General features: G+C 42.6%; 1 protein-coding gene across 2 annotated transcripts in view; it reads right to left on the bottom strand.

Annotated features, from left to right (window-relative positions):
• Positions 1 to 24,304, bottom strand: part of ETV6 (ETS variant transcription factor 6) — a 141,770-nt gene that overhangs the window by 91,837 nt on the left and 25,629 nt on the right. Inside the window, exon 2 of one of the 2 annotated variants that reach the window (XM_062592734.1) lies at positions 271 to 400. In XM_062592734.1, the coding sequence (XP_062448718.1) occupies positions 271 to 400 (130 nt within the window). The remainder of the gene's footprint in view (positions 1 to 270; positions 401 to 24,304) is intronic. The other variant, XM_062592742.1, reaches the window with a different exon arrangement.

The raw sequence follows: 24,304 nt of genomic DNA, 5'->3' as shown, positions 1-24,304 counted from the left end.
CAGCAAGAAACCCCTGCATTTCTCTGTGCCACAAGAAAATAAGCCAAACCTGTGGAGCTAGAAGGCAGAAAAAAGTTTGCACTGTATTTCTGAGTAATTTCCTTTGTTCCAAAAGAATACTCAGCAAATTGAAACGGCTAGAGCTTTAAATAAAAGAGAAATGGCTAAAGCCAGGGGGCCTCCCTGCTCTGTGCCATAAACTGTGCCCTCCCACCACCCGGTTGCCTCCCCGGCTGGCAGCCAGCCCTAAGCCTCCCAGGGGACACTCACGCAGGTGCGCCGGCAGGCGGATTGCATCTTCCTCCATCCTGATCGTTCGAGGCACTGGGACATGTAGCGGTGACGAAGAAGTGTAATTTGGTACTGGGCTCGCTGGAGGTGTGTACGAAATTCTTTCCTGCTGTTAAGAGAAAGGTGGAGGGGGGGGAAGAGAGAGAGGGAGAGAGAGAGAGAAAGAGAAAGAGGACAACGTGAACTTTTGGAGCAGAGGTGTGAAACGCAGCCGAGGAGGGGGAAGTGGGTGGAAGGAAGGAAGCATGCATTTGCGGCGGGGGCGAGCAGTACTAGCTGTGCACCGGGGAGCCGTGGCGAGCAGCGCTGTCTGGCTCGCTCGGCCCGGGGCACGCTCACGTCCCTGTGCACTCCAAGCCGAGAGCTGCAGCCAGGTACTAGAGTGCTTTCCAGGGGACAAATTTAATTTTCAAAACGCCCAGTCAGTTTCCAAGGGTTTTCTCAGAAATTTGCAGAGGGAGGAAAGGGAAGTGACATACAGGCGGGGATACTGGGGGGTAGGGGGTGGGGGGGGGGCTGTGTCAGTGAAAATCTGACAGCAGTCCCGTTACTGTGTGCATACGACTTATTACACAGAGCCCTGAAAACACAAGACCGAATACTAACAAAACCGTCGAGACTTGAGCACAATTAGAAAGTATTTAACACTTTGCACCTTCAGAGCATTTTACAGATATTAAATAATTAGTTCGGACTTCACTAAAGAAAATGCTACTCTTATCACTAAAAACTACTCTGTTTACTGTCGTGTAATGTAGTACTTTTCTTCTTGCCTAAATGAGTTATTAGCAGCTTCTTCGAAGTAGTTTAACTTGTAACCAAGTAAGCCAGCATACCGAAAGCAGCTAAGTAAGGACAGTCAGAGTTGAAGGGTAATTTTCAAATGTTGCATTAGTTTCATAATTGTCACCGTTTGTTTTTTACTTCTGAAAATGTCTGCCAAGAAATTGAAGACTGAAATTTCATCTGATCCAGGGAGAAAATTCTTCCATATTCTAAGCATGAACTCTAACCATAATACAGATTATACCCTTTGTAAATAAACATAGCCACAATTTTGCAGGAGCATAAAAAATCATTATCATATGCTTCCAGGAAGGCAAGGCATGTCATTTCCCAAAGCTGTGCTGCTGACATTTAATGATGGCAGTGCAACCAGTATGGATATAAGCAAAAGGAGCACTTCTGTTTCAGTGTCTTTTGCAGGAAAGCATATGTACAGTTTCCCATGCTCACCCTGATCTCTGGGCAAACAGAAAAGACCAACTTAGCATTGGAGCAAGAGCAGGTGATTACTTCCATTGCAACCAGCATTATCACAGCAGTATGACATGGAATTAGGCTGATGCTGGTAGAGGCAGTTGTAGAATATAACACTAGCACCCCAACCACCAACACGAGGAAGGAAAGAGTCGTACAGCATGAGCCAAAAACAACTAAATATAGTAAAGCCAAAAACTTTTGATGCACACTAATAGCTCTGGAGCTCACCCAGAATCCCAGGTTTTGCCTCAATACCTGGACTCTCCCCCGTTATACTGTAACCAGCCCTGCTGACAGGCACAGCAGAAGGTACTGAAGGTACGTGGAGAATAAATGGTCCATTTCAGCCCTAACTGTTCCGAGTCCCACAGAGTGGAAAGACAGGACTGTTTCACTCTACCACCACTATGCAGTTCTTCAGTGAGTACAGTCTCTGTTGCTCTCAATTCAGGATTTTTTAATCAGAAAGTTTTCTCTCCTTTCTCTTTTAACCTCCCACGATGCCCTTTAACATATTATTTTGTCCACTCAGCTTCCACTCATCGTTGTTTGTGTAACAGCAATCCATTAGATAATATAAATTTAGCTATTCTAATTAAAAAGCAGAGATGTTCATTGAGATATGGTGAAAACACACCTGCAGAGCTATAAAACATTCTGCTTTCAATTTACGCAATTTATTCCCTGCCCCGAAATGGCTGACTCTGTGCTTCATGTTCCAGTGAGGTCCACCTCTTTGTGCTCAGAAGATATTTGGCAGTCTCACAGGCAATTTGCACCTTTGCATCACTGCTGCATGTACTACTGACTAGTGGCAAGACCAGCCACTTCCTGGTGTTTTCTGCTGCGATTCATAGCTCAGATAATCAAACCACACTGCAGCTGCTAATTTTGTTCATTGAATGAGATATTTATAAAAAGAGGAACACTTCTGAAACCTAGCCACACAGATGCCTGCTGCTGCAAACAGGCACTAGAGGACAGGTGGAAGACCAGAAGTCCTTCTTCCCCGCAAGAGTACAGGGTGCAGTCCAACTTCAGGCCCCATTTCATGCCAACAGAAATACTGAATCACCACTGCAAGGATGAGCATGAAGTGGCTTCAAAGAGCCTTCTCCCTAGCCAGCAGCAAGAGGAAAGTGTAAGCAGCATATGAAACCCAGTTCAGAAGCAAATACATTTCCCTCAGCACCCAGGAGGTGCTGTATCAAACCATGACATAATGCTTCAAGTATCTGCTACCCCTCTCTCAGCACAGATTAACCTCCTAAAAGCATGCAATAACCTGATTTATACCAAGACAGTTTCACTGAGTTTTCTTGTTACAAATAAAAATATCTGATTCACTGTTTCCTAGTACTCGTAAGAGGAGGACAGTAGTAAATGAAAAGAAGTTGTGAAAACACAGACTTGCTCATTTTGTCCCAGTTGTTTTTTTCACATGCCTTAGGTGTCCACAACAAGATGTGAATCGGTAGTATGTGCAGAACATGTTTTACAAGGAGAAGAGGGGAGCTGGATACCTAGCACTTATTTGTGCCTTTGAAATATCCTCCCTTACTAATTCTGCATTTTTCAGCACCTTTAACCCAAATATCAGAGCAATTTGCAGGCATTAGGTAAGCTTTCTTCTTTTTATTAGACACACAGGCAACTTGAGTTACAGAAAGAGCAAAGCTCAAATGAGCTAAGCAATTTCAGAGTTAAGCCATCTTGAAAAAGGACAGCATGTGCCTCTCCAGGGCAACAGACATAACAAGTGTACCCTGCAAGAGCAGCCCTCATAACTGTCCTGGAAAGATTTCCAAAAGGTGAGGAGGACTAAAGTCATGGGGAGGTCAAGGCCCTGGCCCTGTGGAAAATGAGCTTCATTTGGATATCCAGCGCAAGTCAGGGACACAGCTTGAAGCAGAGCTGCAAGCGCCATCCAAGTTCTACAGCCGAGCCGAGCTCCATGCTTCCACCAGGCATGGCGCCCTGCCTACACCAAGGTGTGAATGCACATAGTCACATTCGTTTCTCCAGTTTTTTTTTGAGGCTTTTCAGAGTCACACTTTTAGGAGGCGGCTGTTGTACTTATACTACTGAAAATGGATCTGCTGGGAACGTGTTCTAATCTTTGCAGCTCCAGAGCTGCCTATTGCACTCCTCTATGGCACCCGTCAAACAAAAACATGGCTCGTAACTCGTGCTTTTAAGGTTACACAATCAGATTCTCTGCTACCGGGAATTTTTCTGAAAGAGTTTTGTAACCAGTCAGTTTCAAATTTCCCCTTGCATTAAGGCCAAGAAAGGATAGTTCAATGCTAGGGTTGCTCAAGCAACAGCTTGGGAGGCAGGATACACGGTGTTCATTCCCGTTCCGCCACCAGCCACCGGCTATGCTTGAGCAACCCTACAGCCTTGCTGCAGCTCAGCTTAGTGGTAAACGAGACTAAGCCAATACATTTTTGGTGCAGTCCTCAGAGATTTCTGGTGACGAGTACTAAGAAAGAGCCTGGCGTTGCTGCAATCCAGATTTGCTGCCTGCCAGGGTTTTCTAGAAGCACTTCATCCCACAAGTGACCAAATGCACCAAGTGCCAAACAAGTGCCATCTACAAACAGCTGCTCCCTAATATTTTGCCCGCAGCCATGAGCTTATGAGCTGGGTACAACATTTGGCACATTGCTTGCCACCGTAGCTTTAGAACGGCTCACAATGAGTCAGGAAAGTTTCACTGTGAAACCTCACTGTGATTACAACAATTGAATAAAGACATTAAGTTAAGGAGACCCTGCTCGGGGTTCATGGTAGCGGCTGGTGCTCCAACAGTGCCATCTAGACAACCATGTAGGTCTGCCAAGGCTGGAGCATGTTTTCAGCTGCCCTCTACAGTAGAGATGGATTTCAATGGGTGCTCAAGGATTAAGTCAACTTTGAGCTTTGTTCTCTTCATATTGGACAAGTGCAAAGTATTGGAAATGCAGGTGCTGGAAAAACATTTTATCAAGCCATCTTGTCTTAAAAACTAAAGTTATGTTCAAGCTATATTGACCACAATTATCTAGCGGGAGTGTACCTAACAGCTTACTAAGTTCCCAGAGCCCTCAAAGCATATGCTGATTGCAGCCTGAAGAACAGGGATAGATCCTTTACAGATAAATTTTACATGAACAGTTGTAAAACTCACATCAGAAACACACACAATTCATATTGCTAAGTTAAAAAAAATCAAAATGCAAAATTTGATTTTTAGTCACCTATTTTATAAAAAAAGGTCTAACAGTCAAGGAAAGGTTAGGTTGAAAGCAAAAACACCTTTGTACTTTTGCTGAAATTACACCCTTCTAGACTCTGAAGCAGTGGCCTTCACTTTGATTGTTCTCCAACTTGCTGTCCAATAGTCATTTTGCCCCTTTGCTAAGTCCTCACAGATGACATGCACAAAGGAAATACATATATTTGCAGAAAGGAAAATCAAATACAGAAGAAAGCACACTAAGCCAGCCTTCATGTTATCCCAACAACATGAGGGCTTGTATTTGGATGGGATGCTAAAATTGTTTTTTTGTTTAATTGATGAAGTAATGTATTACCTACGCAATAGTTTTCAGGAAGCCAAAATGGCCAGTACAATCTGCAAGTGCTCTATGTTGGATATACAGATTCAGCCACTGAGGAAAAAGCTGCCTCCTATCCATGTAGTGACAGGGCAGAGGGCAAAGTCACCTGCGAGCCTGAGGTGTCACATGGTCCCACCTGGACTGCGGTGTCATGTCACCTCCTGCACCTGCCAGGCTGCTATGTCTGTTCACCTTCGCTTCCCAAAATGGCCAGACCTTCTTCCCGTGCACCAGAGGTGCTGGCATTGCCACTATATGGGGACAGGGCGATTTGGGCCAACAACGGGGGAGAAACATGAGGTAAAATGCTATGGCAGCTCTCATAGACTTTGGAGACGCCCTCTGCTTCCCCTGCTCTGGCCTAAACCCCACTGAGTACTGGCTCTTGGCTTGTGCAGACCCCTGGTTTTAAGTGCATGGTTGTCAGGACTGTGAAGTAAGCGTGGCAGACACAAACTCACGTACCACAAATCACAGGCGATGCCTAGCTCTGCACCAGTACAGTGCCAGGGAAAGTGGAAAGAGGAGCCTGGGGACAAGGAGGGCTGGGGGAGCCACAAGGCACATGTTGGGGTGACTCTTGTTGCTAACACGGCTCCTCTATGGAGTCAGTGCTTTGAGTGAGGAATATGGGGAAAAATCGACCTTGGAAGAGAGGGTTGGGGAGAAGAAGAAGGTGCTCACAGGAAAGCTTTGCGAGGCCCCAAGGGACTGGGCACCCACCAGGGCTATGGCAGCCAAGCAGCTAAAGAAGAGCCTGGGGGCCAACCGCGAGAGAGCGACTCACTAGGGACGTAAGCCACGGGAAGAAGAAAGGGAAGGCAGGTGTTCAGCGTTTTGTGCATCTGTGCGTAGCAGCACTAAATGTTACAGTTGGGTAGAAGGAGTCCAAGGCACCAGTAAGATATCGGAGTTATGGGGGAATTGGGGGGGAATGAAATCAGAGCAGGTAAGAGACTGCATGGCCCAGGGGATACAAGTAAAACATGCTGGGTTTTTGGTCACTCTACAGCTTGCTCACACTAGCTGCTGTCAGGGAAGAAGGATCAGGCTCTGGAAAAGGAAAGTGGAGCTCTACCATATCAGGGTATGAATCAAACTCTCCACTTCCCTCCCCTCCCCCTCATTGCTGCCTCCTTAATTTCCACAGCAGACTTCTCATTTTTGATCCCATTAATACAGCAATTCACGTCAAATCTATAGCAGCATAATCAGCACACTATCAGTAATTAGAGAAATTAAAACAAACACAGCTCTCTGGAATGGACCTTATGCAAAGCAGTGCTTGGAGAAGATTAACATCTCATTTCCTGCACACAGAAAGCAGAGATTGCCTCAGTGACCTTAGTGATTTTGTGAAGCTCAGTCTCTCCCTGCCTCCTCCCTTTGGCCCCACGCTGATGAACCTCCCGGCACAAGGGCAGGAGCCGGCCACCTGCTCACGTCTCAACCCTTACGCACTCAAACTTGCAGGGAAATAAAACCCACAGAGATGCCACCGTTCAGTATAAAAGGGAAGGTGAAAGAAGGTGGTGGGGATATTCGTGCCTTCTCCCAAAATGATTACAGACACTGCTCTAATTAAATTAAAAATTTACAGGCAGCAGTATTAATGCATTCAAGTGTTGTGAAAAGGCAGCCTGTGGAGGTCAATGTTGTTGCTGAAAATGTCGTGGTACAGCTGCATCATTACCTGAGCACTGCAAAATACCTCAATTTAGCAAATATAAATGAAACAAAAAACTAGCTGAACCACTACCTCACAAAGTATTTCTTCTCTGAGGTCACTGGTAATATGAAGGAGTACAGGATCGTTACAGGCTGTGGGAAGATAATGTCAGGTAAAACTACAAGATAATACCAAGGCAAAGAGCTTAATAGTATTCAAAAAAAATGATTACTCATTTATACAAATAATGAAGAATATTATCCATAGATACCTCAGTAAGCTAGAGTAAAATATGCAGGGGAAGCAAATTCCAATTCAGTAAAATTCTCATATTCCAAAACGGGAGTAAAGCCCTAACAAACCCAAGTGGGAGACCCTTGCACCCCTGCTGCAGAGAAGCTCCAAGAAGGGGCAGGAAAACTGGGGACTGGTCCCAGTGAGCTACTGCTTCAAGGCAAAAGTCAACCGTAATTCATCTGTCTGATGTCTTAAGAAGCAACTCTATTCTCTGCCTCCACCAGCTCCCTTCCACAAGCTCATGACCCCAAAATTTCTATTAAGAGGTTATTACCGCACATTCCTCTGAAAAATCTTCTACTGGCCTCTATTTCACCAGGACATGGTGAAAGGTGGGCCACTGCTCTGATCCAAACAGCAACCCCCTCTTGCACCTACATAATGATTCTTTCAGCACTCTCTCCCAGCACAAAGCATCACAGAAAGCTCAAGAAACAGTTTATTGTACAGCTAGGAAAAAAAAAACACACAGGAGACTTTAAAGTACTGTGGGGAGTGAGTAAGCAGCAGGGAAGCAGGCAGGGCAAGACACACAGACTTTCGAGGCTTAGATAGCTGCATGCCAGAGACGTTTCACAGCATCTTTTTGATGTTCACTTTTCTGTAACAGGAAGCGCTAGGAAACCTCATCTGTGTAACACATGGCAATTGTACAGTCCTGCCTGCATGCATGGGAATTCATACCCTCAACACCTATGATTGGAGTCATGCACTCATCACTGCAATGCAAAATTTCTGGAGGCCATGAAACTGACATGGGAAAGCTGAGTGAAAACATAATGTACAGGGAGCTGCCCTCTCACATGTCATGGGAAAGGAGAAACCTAGAGCTACACGGTAGTGCATTAGGACTGACAGGGCAACACAAGTGTCTTCATCTGGTTATGTCCTGGAGTTGTCATGGCCCTGGAAAGCTGCAATGCCACCGTGTACTGAAAGCGTTCCCACAACAAGTTAGTACTCCCAGAAAGGTTAAGTGTTGCCTTCTGAACACTTTTCCTGAAGCTATAACTTCTGTGAGAAGACTCCTTTGCAAAAGGGAATATCGAATGCTCCCTTAGCATGAACATGTCAGAACTGTCACATCGGCAAATTCAGCCTATTCACCAGATTTCATCATGGATTATCCACATGTCCATCAGTTAAGTGACAGAACGATCATGTGAAAGTAATCCACATAAGTTGCAGCTTCTTTTAGTACTCAGTAAGTGATGAAAAAAAATTCTTGAGGAACTACAATAATCTGAAAGACATATTTTAAAAAAATGCTATAAGAAACTACCTTTCTCAGTCCCATTCCACGGCTGGACTCTGTTACTATCTATAGAATCACAGAATCATAGAATCAGTACGGTTGGAAGGGACCTCTGTAGATCATCTAGTCCAACTTTCCCGCTCAGCAGGGTCACCTAGAGCATGTTAGACAGGGTTGCATCCAGGAAGGCCTTGAAGATCTCCAAAGGAGACTCCACAACCTCTCTGGGCAACCTGGTCCAGGGCTCTGTCACTCTCACAGTGAAGAAATTCCCCCTCACATTCAGGCAGAACTTCCTGTGCTTCAGTTTGTGCCCATTGCCTCTTGTCCTGACACACAGGACAACTTAAAAGAGTTTGTCCCCATCCCCTTGACACCCTCCCTTCAGGTACTTATACACATTGATAAGATCCCCTCTCAGTCTTCTCTTCTTCAGGCTGAACAGGCCCTGCTCTCGCAGTCACTCCTCATAGGGCAGATGCGTCACTCCTCTGATCATCTTTGTAGCCCTACACTGGATTATCTCCGGTAGCTCCATGTCTCTCCTGTGCTGGGGAGCCCAGAACTGGACACAGCACTCAACATGAGGCCTCACCAGAGCTGAGTAGAGCAACAGGATCACCTCCCTTGACCTGCTGGCAACACTCTTCCTGATGCACCCAAGGACACCATTGGCCTTCCTGGCCACAAGGGCACGTTGCTGGCTCATGGTCAACCTGTTGTCCACCAGCACTCCCAGGTCTTTCTCTGCAGAGCTGCTCTCCAGCAGGTCAGCCCCCAGCCTGTACTGGTGCCTAGGGTTATTCCTCCCTAGGTTCAGGACCCTGCACTTGCCCTTGTTGAACCTCAGGAGGTTCCTCTGCACCCAGCTCTTCAGCCTGTCCAGGTCTCTCTGAATGACAGCACAGCCCTCAGGTGTGTCAGTCACTCCTCCCAGCTTGGTATCATCAGCAAACTTGCTGAGAAGGCACTCTGTCCCCTCAATTTTTTCACCAATGACCGGGATGAACAGGATGGGAGCCAGTACTGAGCCCTGGGGGTCACCACTAGCCACAGGCCTCCAACTAGACTCTGTGCTGCTGACCACAACCTTCTGAGCTCCGCCTTTCAGCCAGTTCTCAAGCCACCTCACTGTCCACTCGTCTAACCCACACTTCCTGAGCTTATCTAGGAGGATGTTATGGGAGACACTGTCAAAAGCCTTGCTGAAGTCAAGGTACACAACATCCACTGCTCTCCCCTCATCTACCCAGCCAGTCATGCCATCGTAGAAGGCTATCAGGTTCGTTAAGCACGATTTCCCCTTGTGAATCCATGCTGGCTACTCCTGGTCACCTTCTTTTCCTCCATATGCTTGGAGATGACATCCAGGATGAGTTGCTCCATCACCTTTGCAGGAATGGAGGCAAGGCTGACTGGCCTGCAGTTTCTTGGGTCCTCCTTCTTGCCTTTTTTGAAGACTGGTGTGACATTGGCTTTCTTCTACTTGTGAAATTCTCCTGTAAGTTCCTGAAGGCAATTATTCTGGTCCTGATTTACACTAGCAGAAGTGAAGCTCACATATGGATGTCAATCTTTTGCAGTACAGTCAACCTTTTGCAGTACAGTCAACCAAATTTGCTCTTTCTCCTTATCTACATGAAATCTGTTGGAAATTGTGGGTGAGTTGTGTGTATAGATTTGCAGAAAACAACCTGTATCATGATGTACCTTAATTATCTTTTATCTATTACCATTTGAAAATAGACACACCCAAAAATCAGCCAATATAACAAGCTTAAAAAAAATAAAGTTGTTGATGATTGATCACATACAGGCATACCGTGTTAAGTATAAGACAGTCTATTCTTTACAAAGGAAAGTTACCAACTGCTAGAGGCAGTAAGAACTCAACTGAGATCACTGTAGGTTTGGATTCTGTCATTAGAAGAAATTTCAGACCAGAGAATTGTTGTACCTGCTTATTAGCCCATGAAACTATATTTTACTCCTACAAGGCTGACATCTTTACAATTTTGCTCACCACAAGGAAGTAACACTATTGGCATCCACAGCACTACTCTATTTTCATGATAGCATTTCATTACACTTCAGACTGCAAGGAGAGTTTGCATGAAAAAAAACTATACCAAAAATGCACAGACTCTTGAGAATGCCACAACGATACCTAACCTACCCCTTAGAGTTATCTGTTCTCCAGAGGTCACAGGTTACTCAGTATTCATAGCATGGCAAAAACCATCCAGTATACTCTTTATCAACAACCCCTATGAGTAGGTAAAGTCAAGGCAAATTTCTATAAAGAATCTAGGCCAGCCCCCATCAACAAGAAGACAGGTATAATAAGGACTGCCGGGGGGGGGGGGGGAGGGGCGGGAAGAAGAAAAAAAAAAAGCAAATCTACTTGGGTGCTCAGGAAAACTGAAAAAAGAGAAAAAGAAAACCAAATAAGACATCCATTCTCAAAGATTTTCTTGATAAGCTAGTCCAGAAGCAAGTGGAGATGGATGCTTGCTGCTGTAAAATATCAGAAATATTCAGATTATTTGTCCCTCCGTATATTAAATGCAGAGGTAATTCCTAAAAAAAAAAAAAAAAAAAAAAAAAAAAAAAAAAAAAAAAAAAAGTAGAAGATGTAGAAGAAACATCAGATTATAATCTTCCCCTCCCATTATCTTTCACCTACTCTAGCCATTTCTTTTCATGTGAACAACATGGTATCAGAGCGACCAAAAAGGAAACTGACAAAGAGTATATAAAAAACAGCTGGTAGAATTTCAGTTAGAATAATGCACCTTACACCTTCATTCTGCTTATATATATATATATATACACACACACATACATACACATTTTGTATACATATACATATTTTGTATATAAGCATGCATGTCTTGTGCACATACAGTTAGTTATATATATGTAGTATATGCAAGAAGACAAATATTACAAGAGTCACAAGGTCTAGCTTATAAGGAAAGAATAAAGGAACTACAGAGACAAAGAGATATTACAAGATATAGCCCAACAGCCAAAAGGAAATAACAACAGAGGAGGGGAAAGATGTATCTGGAAGACATATCGGCAGAAGGATGAGCTAACAAGAAGCAGTGTCCAAAACATAAGTTGCAACGGGAGACCACTGAAGGAAGCAGAATTACATGAAAAGAAATAAAAACCTGCAGGCAGGTTAACTCATACAACACATGGTTGTTATTTAGCAACTTTTGGAAGGTCCTTCCAGTCAACAATATAGGTATAAGAATGCAAATAAGAACAAAAAAGAGAACCTTTTGCTGATCAATGCATCAGACAAAAAACATTATTTAGAAAAAGTAAACAAAACACCTGGGGTATAGTTTGAGGCATGGTAAAATCTTTTATTTCCTCTAAAACATGGTCCTTCTAGCACAGAATCCTAACTATTGGAAGAACTTTAAGGAGACTCTTCAAATATGTTTGTACCATGGGCACAGCACAAAATATCTGATCTGTAAGAAGAAGAAAAGACTAGCTTTCACATGTGTTTAAAAAGAGCTTCCCAGCCAGTCACCCTTTTAAAAAGAGGTAGGTGACAGAAGGAAAGCAGAGACTGAATTTAACAATACAGTCTATATCCAGAGACAATGACAGGGTCGAGCGATGGCTCTTTATTAAAAGCTTTTCCCTCCATTAATGTTGCACACTCTATAATGATTTGGCCATTACCATTAACAAATCTGCAATGTCCCTGCCTGGAGCTAATAGGTAATGAACCAAGCGGGTGAATATTCTGTTGTGTAGGGAGTGCTGGCAGCAGTTCTTTCCCAACTGCTCTGAAAACAAGAGATGCCTTCCAGGTACTACCTGTCCATGTGATTGGGTACATCCCACACAGCTCTTATTTACTTGTTGTGGAAGCTCCACACAGCACTTCCAGCACACAGAGAAAAGGCAAAAAGAAGTGGATTGCCCACTGCACAGCACTGTACAACAAGGCTGGGCAACAGATGCTACACCACAAAGCACAGGCAGACAACAAGCACCACACAAAAAGATTGAGAAAACCTATGAAAGGAACAGGAGACAGAGAGTTCTGTCACCCAGACTCGCTCTTGACTCTCTAAAATAAACTGGCATTACCAAAAGCCTTTTGTACCCCCATCGTGCCACTGGGGCACTGGACAATGCTGAGCCCATGGGTCTTTCAAACCCCAGGATGGGTAAGTACAAAAATCTCAGTGTAGCTCTTCTCCTTCTGCCACAGCTTTACCTGTTCATTAAGTTCCCGAATTCTTTTAATTGCTCCTTTGAACTTTTGCATCTCTTTTTGTTCTTCTTCAAATTACTTTTTTGTTTTGATACTGCTCTGGCCAAAACAGAAGTGCTGTAGTTTCACTCTGGTTATCTTCAGCTTGTTTTCACAACTAAGTACTGCTGGTTCACAACGGAATGGACACAGTAGCGCAAGCCCCTCCACCTAATACCATAAGACTGCTTATTAGCTGGAAACATTACTTCACTATATAAATGACAAGCTTGGGAAGTGAGCCAACTGAAACTGAATAAATTACAGTCATCTACAAGAAAAAAGAGCAAAGTGTTAGTTCCTGGCCCAGTCTGATCCCAGCTGAATGCCTGTCTATGGTCCTCAACACTTCACTGCCTAAGTAAGTCCCATAATACCTTTACCACTTTCCTGTAATGAACAGAAGTGTTCTTACATGCACCTGTAAAAGTGGAGGGATCAAAACATATAGAGATTATAGGTAATCTGGCTATCATCGCAAAAATGTATTTGATAACTTAGAAGTATTATTCTCTCCTAAAAACCCTATCAGGATTTGAACCTGATTGTTATGACTTGTCATTTATACTGTGACAGCATTCATAGGCAAACTGAGCCACTGCTCCACTGCCTAAGGCACTTTACAAAACAGAGCAGAGGACAAACCTGGCCTTGAAAAGCTTTAAGTCAAAATGGTCAAGATGCAAAAGCATATGAGAAAAATGTTTTTGAATTCTACTTGACAATTAGAGAATAAAAGCGCAGGAAGAAGTTGCAAGTTGCCTAAATCCCATTCTGACAGTCAACCCACACTGCTGTGTTTCTGGGGTTACATAGCTGAAAGATGCAGAAGCAGAAGGATGAACTAGAAGGGAAAAGCTGACTTCAGTAAAATGAATCAGGCTAGACGACATGCAGATATTGTGCAAAAGTTCTGCAAGGCCATTATTTCACTTTGCATTTTAATATTGATTTTAAATACCCCCACACCCCATGAGTACATCTGATTTCCAATGGTTCTACTTGCCAAAGCACTAGCTGAAGCCATTGGACTCACGAGAAGGTGGTCAAGCTCGCCTGCACCAGAGAGAGCTGTGAACCTTTTGGGTACTATGGCCCTCCTCTGCCACCAGAGTCAGGACAGGGGCACTCTCGCCCTTCGCACAGCCATGCAGCTGCTCACATTCAGTTAGGAAAGCAGGTCTCCTTACCCAACCCAGCTGCCAGAGCAAAACTGCTTTAAAAACAGCCTAACGCTCTGCTGGCACAGGCAAAGCAAAAGAGGGGGCATCAATCACCCCAGTCTAATCAAGCAGGGTGTGTTTAGCCCTTACACAGAGTTGCGAGACTGTCGGAGGAGATGGGGGAAAAAAACAACCTGCTGACAAGAATCTTGCCAAAACACTTCTTTTATTCCTACAACCAACAAGGTGACCGAGACAATTGCCCCAAAACAGGAACATTCCCAACATTTGAGAACATGGATATGGGGACGCTTGCTAGAAGGAACATACCTTTCCACCACATGCCCTTCCCCATGTTACTGTTCACACATAGCAATGGCTGAGGTTTTTGTAAGGGGAAAATTAACTGGATTTTTTTTTTTAAGCTAGTAACAAAGACATGAGACTTTTCCTGGCATTTCTCCTGTTTATACAGGACTTGCCAAACCGGTTGTGTGATTTTTATGCTACTTTCTTTTCCATGGAGTCCTTCGAAAGGCAGAATAACAGAAAGCAAATAAGGAAAAAAGTTTAGTTATATAGGTCCAAAGATCAACCCTTGGCAATGTGCTGCAGAAAAAAAATCAAAAATTAACCAGAATCTTCCTAAATTTATTTCTGAACATCCGAAGACCATGGCTGTTATGTTTATTAACACTATGTGAAAGTAGGGCAGTTCCTGAAACTGAGTAGTGTTAAGGCAGTCCCATTTCAAATTGTTTAACATCTAAATAGATAAGGTGTATGACAAATAAAATAGGAAACTGAGGCACAGAGCAGTTCAGTGACTTCCTCAAGGTCACAGTGAGCCAGAGAAGGAAAGCTGGTCTCCTGACCAGCCAGCCAGCTCCCTGGATTTTAAATCATGACATTTTCTCTATGGACATGTGCCTAATTCCCAATCAGGCTTAGGCTAATGTAAGTGGATTCAGCTACATTACCTTCAACGCCAAACAGGTCCTAATGATTAGAAAACGATGCTGCTTTATCCTCACTATGCAAACAGTTATTCATCATTTATAACTGTATAGCTACGAGTCCACTGCCAGGACTCCTGCAAAGACCAGAAGTGGTAAAAAAAAAAAAAAAAAAAAAAAAAAAAAAAAAAGGTCCTAGCAAACATTTTCCCCTGAGTAAGTACAATCTTGTTAAAAATCAAACACTCCACCAAAAATAGCCCTTTCAATAACTACATGGGCAGGAGGAAAAGTTGGTCTGTTTACCTTTTTTTTTTCATTTATTTATTTTTAATAACTTATCTTGAGTGCAGCAACACACTGTGCTGCCACCTTTCCCAAGCAGAACATTTGCTCTTTGATTCCGATGAAATTTCTGCTTCAATATCAATTTTGCTATCTGCCTTCAAAATCCTAGAGCAAAATGACAAATAACATGCCAGTTCAGTTTTCCATTCAGCATTCTCCAGATTTGCGCTAGCCTCAAAATTTCCCCCGCAGAACATAAACACCAAGGGCATTAAATAAATAAATAAATGTCAATGGTGCGTACCGCAGCAGCCACCCCAGGTGCCTACTTGTTTGCTCAGGTGTCGCTATCTCCTTGGATGGCACCAAAAGCATGGCCGCCCCCTTCAACGCTCTGCCATCGCACCAGTCCCTCACCCGTGGGGCCACCTTGCACACACCAACCCAGCTGCTCCAATGGCCCTGGCTTAACCGGACATGGTAAATACTCCTTTTGACAGACTGTATAACAAAGGCTGAGATAAAACCTTGAGCAAATATGTGGGCAAAGTTCGAGCTCACAGCTGCTCCTCATGGGCCCCTTTGAACCGGCACACCTGCTCCTTTGGCAATAGGGTTTGCTCACAGAAGTTCGGGCTGTTCACGGACGCCGGTGCACAGTGGGATGGTTGATTTGTACGTGACATGCCTGCAGGCTGCAAGGATCTCTGAGCGCTTTCCAAACTACTCCTGAGGGACAGGCAAGCTCATGGTCAAGCTCTCTGCCTGCCTCCCTCACATGCCAGCGACCACCTCACTACCCCAATGCCACTGCAGTTTGTACGAAAATCACGTAACCTCGTAAGTTGCTGCAGAAAACCATGTTTGTTTGCTTTGTTTTTTTTTTTTTTTTTTTTGCCTCCCCCAAAAAAGTTTCTCCTCCTCCTATTCCCACCTAAACTGGAAGCTGAGCAACAAAAATACAACAATCCACAACCCCAGACTGGACATTAAGACTATTAACAGATTTAAAAGCAGAACAGCATGGTTTTAGGAAAACTAAAAGTTTTTATTGGAATCAGTTGATGCAGCTGGAAGAGCAGACAGGCTTCCAGGTAAAGATCAGCTCTCTTGAAATACAGGTACATTTATAAGTGCACATACTCGTGTGGTGTTATATATACACATATCATTACATATCTCTGTTGCAACTTTACTAAAAGTTTCTACATTAAGGTTAATGAACAGAAACCTGCACTGAAACTCATCTAAACCTGTGAATCTGTAAAAACAAATGCAAGATCTTAGTCTAGATACATGCAACTAATTTAAAATATTGTGAGCAGGTATGTACATTCTCACTCTTAGAGGGAAGTACAAGTATTGCTTGCAATAGTTGGCTGGTGACATAGTCCACCATACACTGCAGCATGACAAAACCCCTCACCCTAGCTAGACCCATAATTACAAAACAGTCAGGAAAGAAAGCATCATTACCCTGTTTTAAAGAAGAGGGGAAAAAAGGGGAGAAAACAGAGATGCAGATAGCACTCTTGGCATGACATAAATGATTACTAGATGCCCAAGGAGCTTCTGGTTTGGGGAGAGGATGAGGAAGCCTGGTACTGAGGGCAGAGCATAAGGGTAAAAACTTCCTACTACATGGGAAGGGAAAAAAAAGAAAGAAAAAGGAAACATTCCATGATATAGCAAGTAACAGAGAATCAGATTTCACTGATGGGGATACAAAGAAAACAAAAGACACCTATGAGGGTAAGGGTGAGGAAACTCCAAGAGCTCCCTCTTGATCTGTAGAAGCAGCAAAGGCTTTTACTTTCTAGCTTTAACTATGAAAAATACGTAAGTCAGTAAGGTCTTTTTTTCCCCTTCTTTTTTTCTTCATGAAAACACAAGGTCCGAAGGGCACTATACAGACAGATGACACATATGAATAACTGCAAATCCAAATATTCCAGCAAATCTGAGAGAACAGTGACCAAATCATTTGTGTTCACTAAACAGAGTATCTCCAGGAGATTGTTCATATAATAAAGAAAAAGGTCTTTTTTCCTATAATAAATATATTTCATTCCTTCCCCACCCCCTGCAAAATTAGTCTTTCTAATTAAACAGAATCATAGAATGGTAAGGTTGGAAGGGACCTCTGGAGATCATCTAGTCCCACCATCAGCATAGCCTATGCAGGGATCGAACTCACGACCTTGGCTTTAGCAGCACCACGCTCTAACCAACTGAGAATCCGGTCAGGATATTTCTTTGGTCAGTATGGATCCATTAACACCAACTCTGTCTGAAGTATTACTCAGACAAAGCCTCCCCCATTCTTTACAGGGAGACAACTCAGTGCTAATCTTGCAGTAAAACTCATCACTATGCTGGGGGTCATCACGAGTTTTGTTGTTTTGTATTAATTCAGACTAACTTATCTCAGTATACATAAGAATAGACATTTCACAGATCCTGCAACAAACATTTGTGGCATATGACTGGTCTTGAAAGTGGTATATCCGTGCCTCCGCCTAGGGAAAACCACCCAAAGCAGGTGTCCTGAAACAAGCGTTGACCAGTTTTTACAAGTGTGTTAGCTAACAGGAGTCAACTGGCAATCTCTTCCTTTCAATTTATACTGGACTGCAAATTCCAGACTCTTCAGAGCTCAGGGTCCAGAACACAACTGCAAGGGTTTAACTGCTGCTCCGGACATCTACAGCTGTTTCTTACCAGGCTGCCATGGGTAGGTGCTATCCCAAAGACACTCAGGTGAGCTGCAATGTATGACTGCTCTTTCTGCACTCCACTGCAAAGTCCAGAGGCTTAGCTGACATCATTAGGGGCTCAAACCCCAGCAAAAGCACTCCCTGGGTTAAACAGAGTCATCTGACTAGCAACACGCATGGCCTGGATCAGCAGTTGCAGGACTTACATGGTCAGGACTGCTCTCTCTCAGCTACATTCATGGCCTGAGCTTCATGGAGTCAGGTGGATTTTCAACCCCTTAAGCTTAAGGGGAAATCAGCTCTCTGGTGGAGGGAAGGATATATGTATGCACAAGAAGGGGAAAACTGAAGTTACAAGATGAGCATACACCTGCAGTGGCAAATCTCTCCGGAGATTGTTCTCTCCACAAAAATGATGTTAGTAAAGGCAGGTGACTTAAGGCATTAAAAGGAAACAAACCAAAAAAGCCCCTTTCCCAAACTTCAAAAATTATAGCGTCAGTGAGACAAATCTGTGTTTTGACATATTATATATATATATATTTTAAGTATCTACCTCCTTCTTCTCTCATCCGCATATGATGAGATCTATCTATACACATCAGAGACTCTAAACAACCAAAAACACCTTTCTTCATATGCTAACACAAAATCTAGGCCCATACTAAGTAAATAATCAGCACACAGTCATACCTAATTTCTCAGTGTATACATAAGGCTGTACATGCCCGTGCTATTATTGGCAACACTGGTGTTGATGGTAAAAGCCTAAACAAACTTTGAAGGCTGAAATAGTAGAGCCATGTGGATCCTCTCTCTTTCACACACCACATTTTCCCTAAGCTGAGGTGCTGATTCTCTGGGATAGCTGTATGAATTTGAGCCAAAAAGAGGTCACTGTCTTCAGGTCTACATATACTACCTCCATCTGATTTAGCTCTGAACTTTTCCACAAGGTATATGAGCACCTTTGTTAAAAAAAAAAAAAAAAAAAAAAAGCAGTTGTCATGAGCTGTTTTTGTTGTTGCCATTCAGCTGGAATTGAGCACCGTGGCCAAATGCCCCTGAAGCCAAAGGGATGAAAAAAAAATTTTGAATTCTTCAGTTAACTTTTTCTTAATCAATGCAACAAACCCTCTTTGCCATTGTAAATCCACCAAGTCTACCTGAGTTTTGGTCTCATTTTCTTCAAGTTTCACACAGAAGACAGACTTCCAGACAACATGAACATGGTTTTATCCCTTTAAAACTGCTTGAACCAGAGATTAAACAAATCTTGACTCTTATAAATCTCCTTATGATAAGGATAACTGTTCACTCCTCTCTTCACAGCTTGCTGCTGCTAAAGTACATCTAACCCACTGGGTTAAGATTTCAGGTGGAGAATTAGCAGCAAAGGCAGGCAGACTCTGAAGAGGCAAGAGACCCCATTCGTATGATGGTATCATTTGTAATAAAAAGCCACAGGAAAAATCTCCTCCCCCTCTATGTCAAAGTAGAATTTCGTCAAATAGAAATCTCGTCCAAAGTTTCTCATCAGCTCTTTGGAGGAAATATTTCCTTTTAAAGCAGTGTCAGCTGCTTCTGTCAGAGAACAAATATCTGATCACAGAGCCCTTAATAAAGACTTAGTGCCAGGCAATTTCAGAAGTAGATTAAATTGTGGCACAAGAGAAAGGCTCCACCATTCAAGGAAAAGCCTGTTGTTACATAATAGGTTACAGCTACCTCCCTTCAGACAAAGCTGGAAAAGAACAAGATCATCTTGCAGTACGGTCATTTCACTAAAGCCCATGCTCATTGCTTCATCCTATCTCAAGTCCTGTGCAGCATTCTTTCTAGCAAAACACAAAATCAGCAGGAAACAGAGATGGGTTACAGACTGCGTGTTGCCGAACACAGTCTGCTCATTTGCAACAACAGTTTAATTTAGTATAAAAGAAAGTGAATGAAAAAGAAGGGACAATTTGCACCACCAGAATGGGAAGAACCTTTGCTTCTAGTTCCTTTCCTCATTTACTTTACCTCCTCTATCATAAAGTAGAATCACTTTCTCATTAGTTAGCAGAGGGATGAAAATTGAGCTGAACAGATGTTGCAAGGTTCACGACAGAGGGTGATTATTATTAACATACAGAGTACATGCATCAGAGCAGCAGAGGGTGAGGAGACCGGTTTTGCCTGGAAGATCTCCTGACCCCAAGCAGTAACTCTGCCCAACCAAGCCAGAAGAATGGTGGCAGTAGGTCAGCTTGAGCTATGCGAGAATCAGAAAATACATTATACTCATGAATTACCTGTTGATTAAAGCTGTTGAGGGACAACTTCAATTACCTGCAGTTCTGACACCCAGTCTAAAGACAGACAAGAATGGTGCCTCAGCTGTACAGTTCCTAGACCAAGCCATGCTGCCTTTGCCAGCTGCACAGCTAAAGAGACTCAATTGTCAAAGGTCAGATGCAGTGGCCCCTCACTTTTGGAGCAACAAGTTCATAGCATGGTTTAGGCTACAAAGATGAGTCTCTTCATCTCCATCTGCTCACAGACTCAACAAGGGGGAAGGCATGAAGAAGGGCCTCTGCAGCTGGATGGCCAAGCAGCAGTTGCACCCATTACATCTGGTTTCACCCCATGCAGTTTTAATTTCTCTTATGGCTGTGAGAAAATGAGAGCTCTAAGCAAAACATCCCTTTTGCATCAAGTAAGTTTTGACAGTGCTGGAGAGATTTCAAGCATACATCCACAGCCAGTCACAACATATAACGCAATCAGCATCACTGTTTTTTCTACCAAGTACCTTACAAAGAAGATTAGTATCTTCTGCCCATTTTATTAGCACACAAAGAGGCAAAGAGTGTTTCCAAGTCCATCTACCTGGCCAGTGGCAGAGCAGAGGAAAACAGCCTAACTTTCCCAAGCCCTAATGTTTGCCTGGCTAGTATGCCACATTGCTCAGGGGAAAAACTAAAGCTCATTGGAAATGCCTGAAAAGACACAATGAGCATTCAGCTTGTGGTAGGCACCGTTGCTGCTCAGAGGTGTAGCAATGTGGGCTTCCCTCAAGACTGCAGAGGAGATGCACAGTAGAAGAAGCCTTAACAGTGGAAGAAAATATAAAAAGACATAGGCTCCACAGACAGAAGTTGCAGCACAGGTGTAGCAGGTATTTACTCAGAACCAGGCCAAATTAGAAACTGAGGATGCAGGCAGTCGGCTGTGCCGCAAGGAACCGATGGCCTAACAACCAACTGCAGACCCCAGGGCCCCGACCCACACTGCACAATGAGGGTTGCATTGAATTTTGCTTTCCAAAGACAGTCCGCTGTGGCAAGAAAAGGGACCCTTCCTTTCCTAGCAGCAGAGAACTACCAAAAGCAAAATTCCTCATGTAGGGAAGAAGTCAGCGTTTCTGGCACCACATCAAGAAAGTTTCTGCAGCAACGTGGATCAAGATGCATCTTGGATGGCTCTGAGGTACAAATAAGATCCCTCCTCCCCACAGAACAAACCTTTTTCCAATAACAAATAAAGTAACGCTCACCGCCAAAAATTCCTACCATCTGCTTTCCATATTTCCCTATAACGGAAAAATAGATCCTCTGCTATTTTTAAATGAAGATTAGTTTGTTGTCTCAGCTTTATTGCTTTTTAATTAATCTTTACCTAAATATGCCACTAAGAAAAGATGCATTAGGCAGAGGGAGAACTCAGTGTCAGTAAATCACAACAGATCCCATTATCAGTGGGAAGCAAGTCTACTCTTTATACTGGAAATATTCAATAGCTCGAGTAGAAGCCATTCAGAGTACACAGCTATGGGGGCAAGGAAGGGAAAAATAGGTGGGTAGGGAAGAAAAGAACCTAAGTTTCCCAAACAATTCACCATTTAATTTAATGAAAATGACAACCTTCTAACTAAAATAAAGAAGAAGAAGAAAAAAAAATCTGCTAAACAGAACACCTTAAGAAAAAACAGATGATTTTGATATAACTAGATTAGGAAGCAACTACACAGGCTAATCTTAAATGAGCAAGGGCCTCTTATAGGCAGCTGGGGTGGAGATGCAGGGACAAATAACACGGTGATAAGTAGTTGAGGCAGCACCTCTTCAGTCTGGATTAGTCACAGCCTGAACATCACATCTAACCACGTTTTAAACCTGATTTCTCTTAATCCAGTCCAGTGACATGCTGATAAGCTTCCATATCTATTTCAATTGATGGGGACTGAGGACATTCAACAGTGTTTTGCACAGCCATTCACAGCAGAGATCTTAAGATGGAAAGTAATACGTAGAAGTGGCCAATTTTCTGGTTAACAAATTAAGTCCTTGCATTTATGAAAAAATACGTTTCCTCTAAAAATGGATTTAGAAGAACTTTTTTCTAATAGAAAGGAAAAACTGTAAGAAATTTCTCTTTCATTTAACATTTTTCATGAAATGCCATTTAATACATACTCTACTTCAATGTAATAACAGACAGATTTAATAATCAGCACATCCAATGTATTTGGTTGTTTTTCGTTTTCCAAAAAAGAAAAAAAAAAGTCTCCCGCAAATTCAGTATTCATACATTAGTTTATGTATTATAAAGAAAGGGACTGAACAGTTTATGTATTATAAAGAAATGGACTGAGTAAGTTTTACTCTTTTTTTGGTTAAACTCCTGCTTTATTTCTGCAGTGGATGCTTTAAAGTTAATGCATCATCATGTGGGTGAATTTCTGAAAACTGTCTTGTGAAATGTCTGAAATTAATATTGTATATGTGCACGTGTGTAGTATATTAGCCAATGTTCATGTTAAGAGAAAAAGTTACAAGGTTAAATGAATAGCTGAATAGAAGAGAGTATTAAAGCAGCTTTGAAAATAAATCTAATGTGCTTAAACATACAGGTCTTGCTGGATCCATGGGATTCAGGTGCCAAGCATGGCAAATAGATAATCTTATTCTCAGAGGCTGCTGCAAATCCACAGGATCCACAAATATGTTGCAATTAAGAGTTAATTTACTGGGTATTTTGTTTTTTTTCTGTAAAAAGACAATGATAAACAAATCTTTCCTTTAGATTGCTTATCAACATCTCCATAAACAGGGCTACCATTAAAATGTGAGAGTAGGTAGATCTGTTCAGGGATCTCAGAAATAGCTCCAATGCTTCAAATTGCCTGGGTCATACGCCAGATTCCCTGCACATTCATCCTTAAGCCAAGAACAACACTTGTGCTCTTTTAGTAGCATGGGGCCACAATTCTGCAATCAGATCTGCGTAGGTGGATCTCTCCACTGAAGTCATAGGCACAGAGGTCCACCTACACAGATCTGATTAAAGATCAGGAGTTTGGCTTGAGTCCATAGTAAGGGCTTGTCTACACTCGGGTTTTCGGGGGTTGGATTTTTTTAAAACTAGGATAGCTACAACTCAGCAAAAATTCACAGAAGGCAGCATTGTGCTGATGTTAGAAGGAATTCACATTACTGCCTCTTACCTGTTTAAAACATACCCAGACTACAAAAAGCAGTTGAGTAGTATAGCTATTGCAGATGAAGCTATTGCCTGATTTTAATTCCAGAGTAACTTCCTTTATGAAAACAATTCTGGAATCAAAGTATTTTTGTTCCAGAATTATTATTCTGCTGGTAAATTGGATAATCTATTTCATGGTAACTAAATTATACCAGGATATCCATTCTAGAAAAACTAATATGGTTAACCTCTCCCACTCACTCACCTCCTTCCAAGCAGACCAGGCAATAGGGAATATGGGATAGATCCTAATGCCTGCTAGAAACAATGGGAGTCTTCCCAAAGACTTCAGTGGGCTTTGGCTCAGGCGCTGTGTAGAGGAAATTGTTTAATTCCTGTGTATTTTTTTAAAGGATTCAAAAAAAAAAAAAATCATACAAAACTGAGCTTTAAGCGTGCAGGCATTCAGACACGTGAGTAATCCACTCAAACCCGGTGGGACTCTGCATGTGCATTATTTCGAACTTGTGCTTCGTGTGTGATGACTAAATCTATATGTCAAGAGCAGATACAGCAAATTATTAACTCTTTTCTTTCTGAGAGGTAGTCCAAGAAAGTCCATTGAACCAAGTCATACACCTTGTTTTCATCTACTGTCTGCTTTCTTCCTTGAGGAATATGAAATTTGTAGTGAGAATTGAGGACACCTTTGTGATAAGCATCGCAATCAATTCCTTCAAAAACGTTTTCACTTCATACAATGTTTTGTCCTTCCTAAAGGATTTATTTTGTGGTAAGTTTAAGCATCAGTTATATTTTTAAGGATAAAAGCTTTCCATTTAAAAATTCTAACCAGATGTGGATTTCAGACTTCCAAATTTGGGAATGTTCAGATCAAGAGCTGTTGTTTTAGTCTCTTAGCCATGATCATCATTGTAAACATAAAAGTTTTGAATTATTTCACCCCCAAACCATCAAGACACTCAACCTATATTTGGTCAAAACTAAATGCAGGTCCATAAAAACCTCAGCAGACATTTAAA

Source organism: Rhea pennata, chromosome 1 (assembly GCF_028389875.1).
Source record: "Rhea pennata isolate bPtePen1 chromosome 1, bPtePen1.pri, whole genome shotgun sequence".
Taxonomy (NCBI): domain Eukaryota; kingdom Metazoa; phylum Chordata; class Aves; order Rheiformes; family Rheidae; genus Rhea; species Rhea pennata.
The sequence above is the reverse complement of the archived record's forward strand: the minus strand, read 5'-3'. Positions and strand labels throughout refer to the sequence as shown.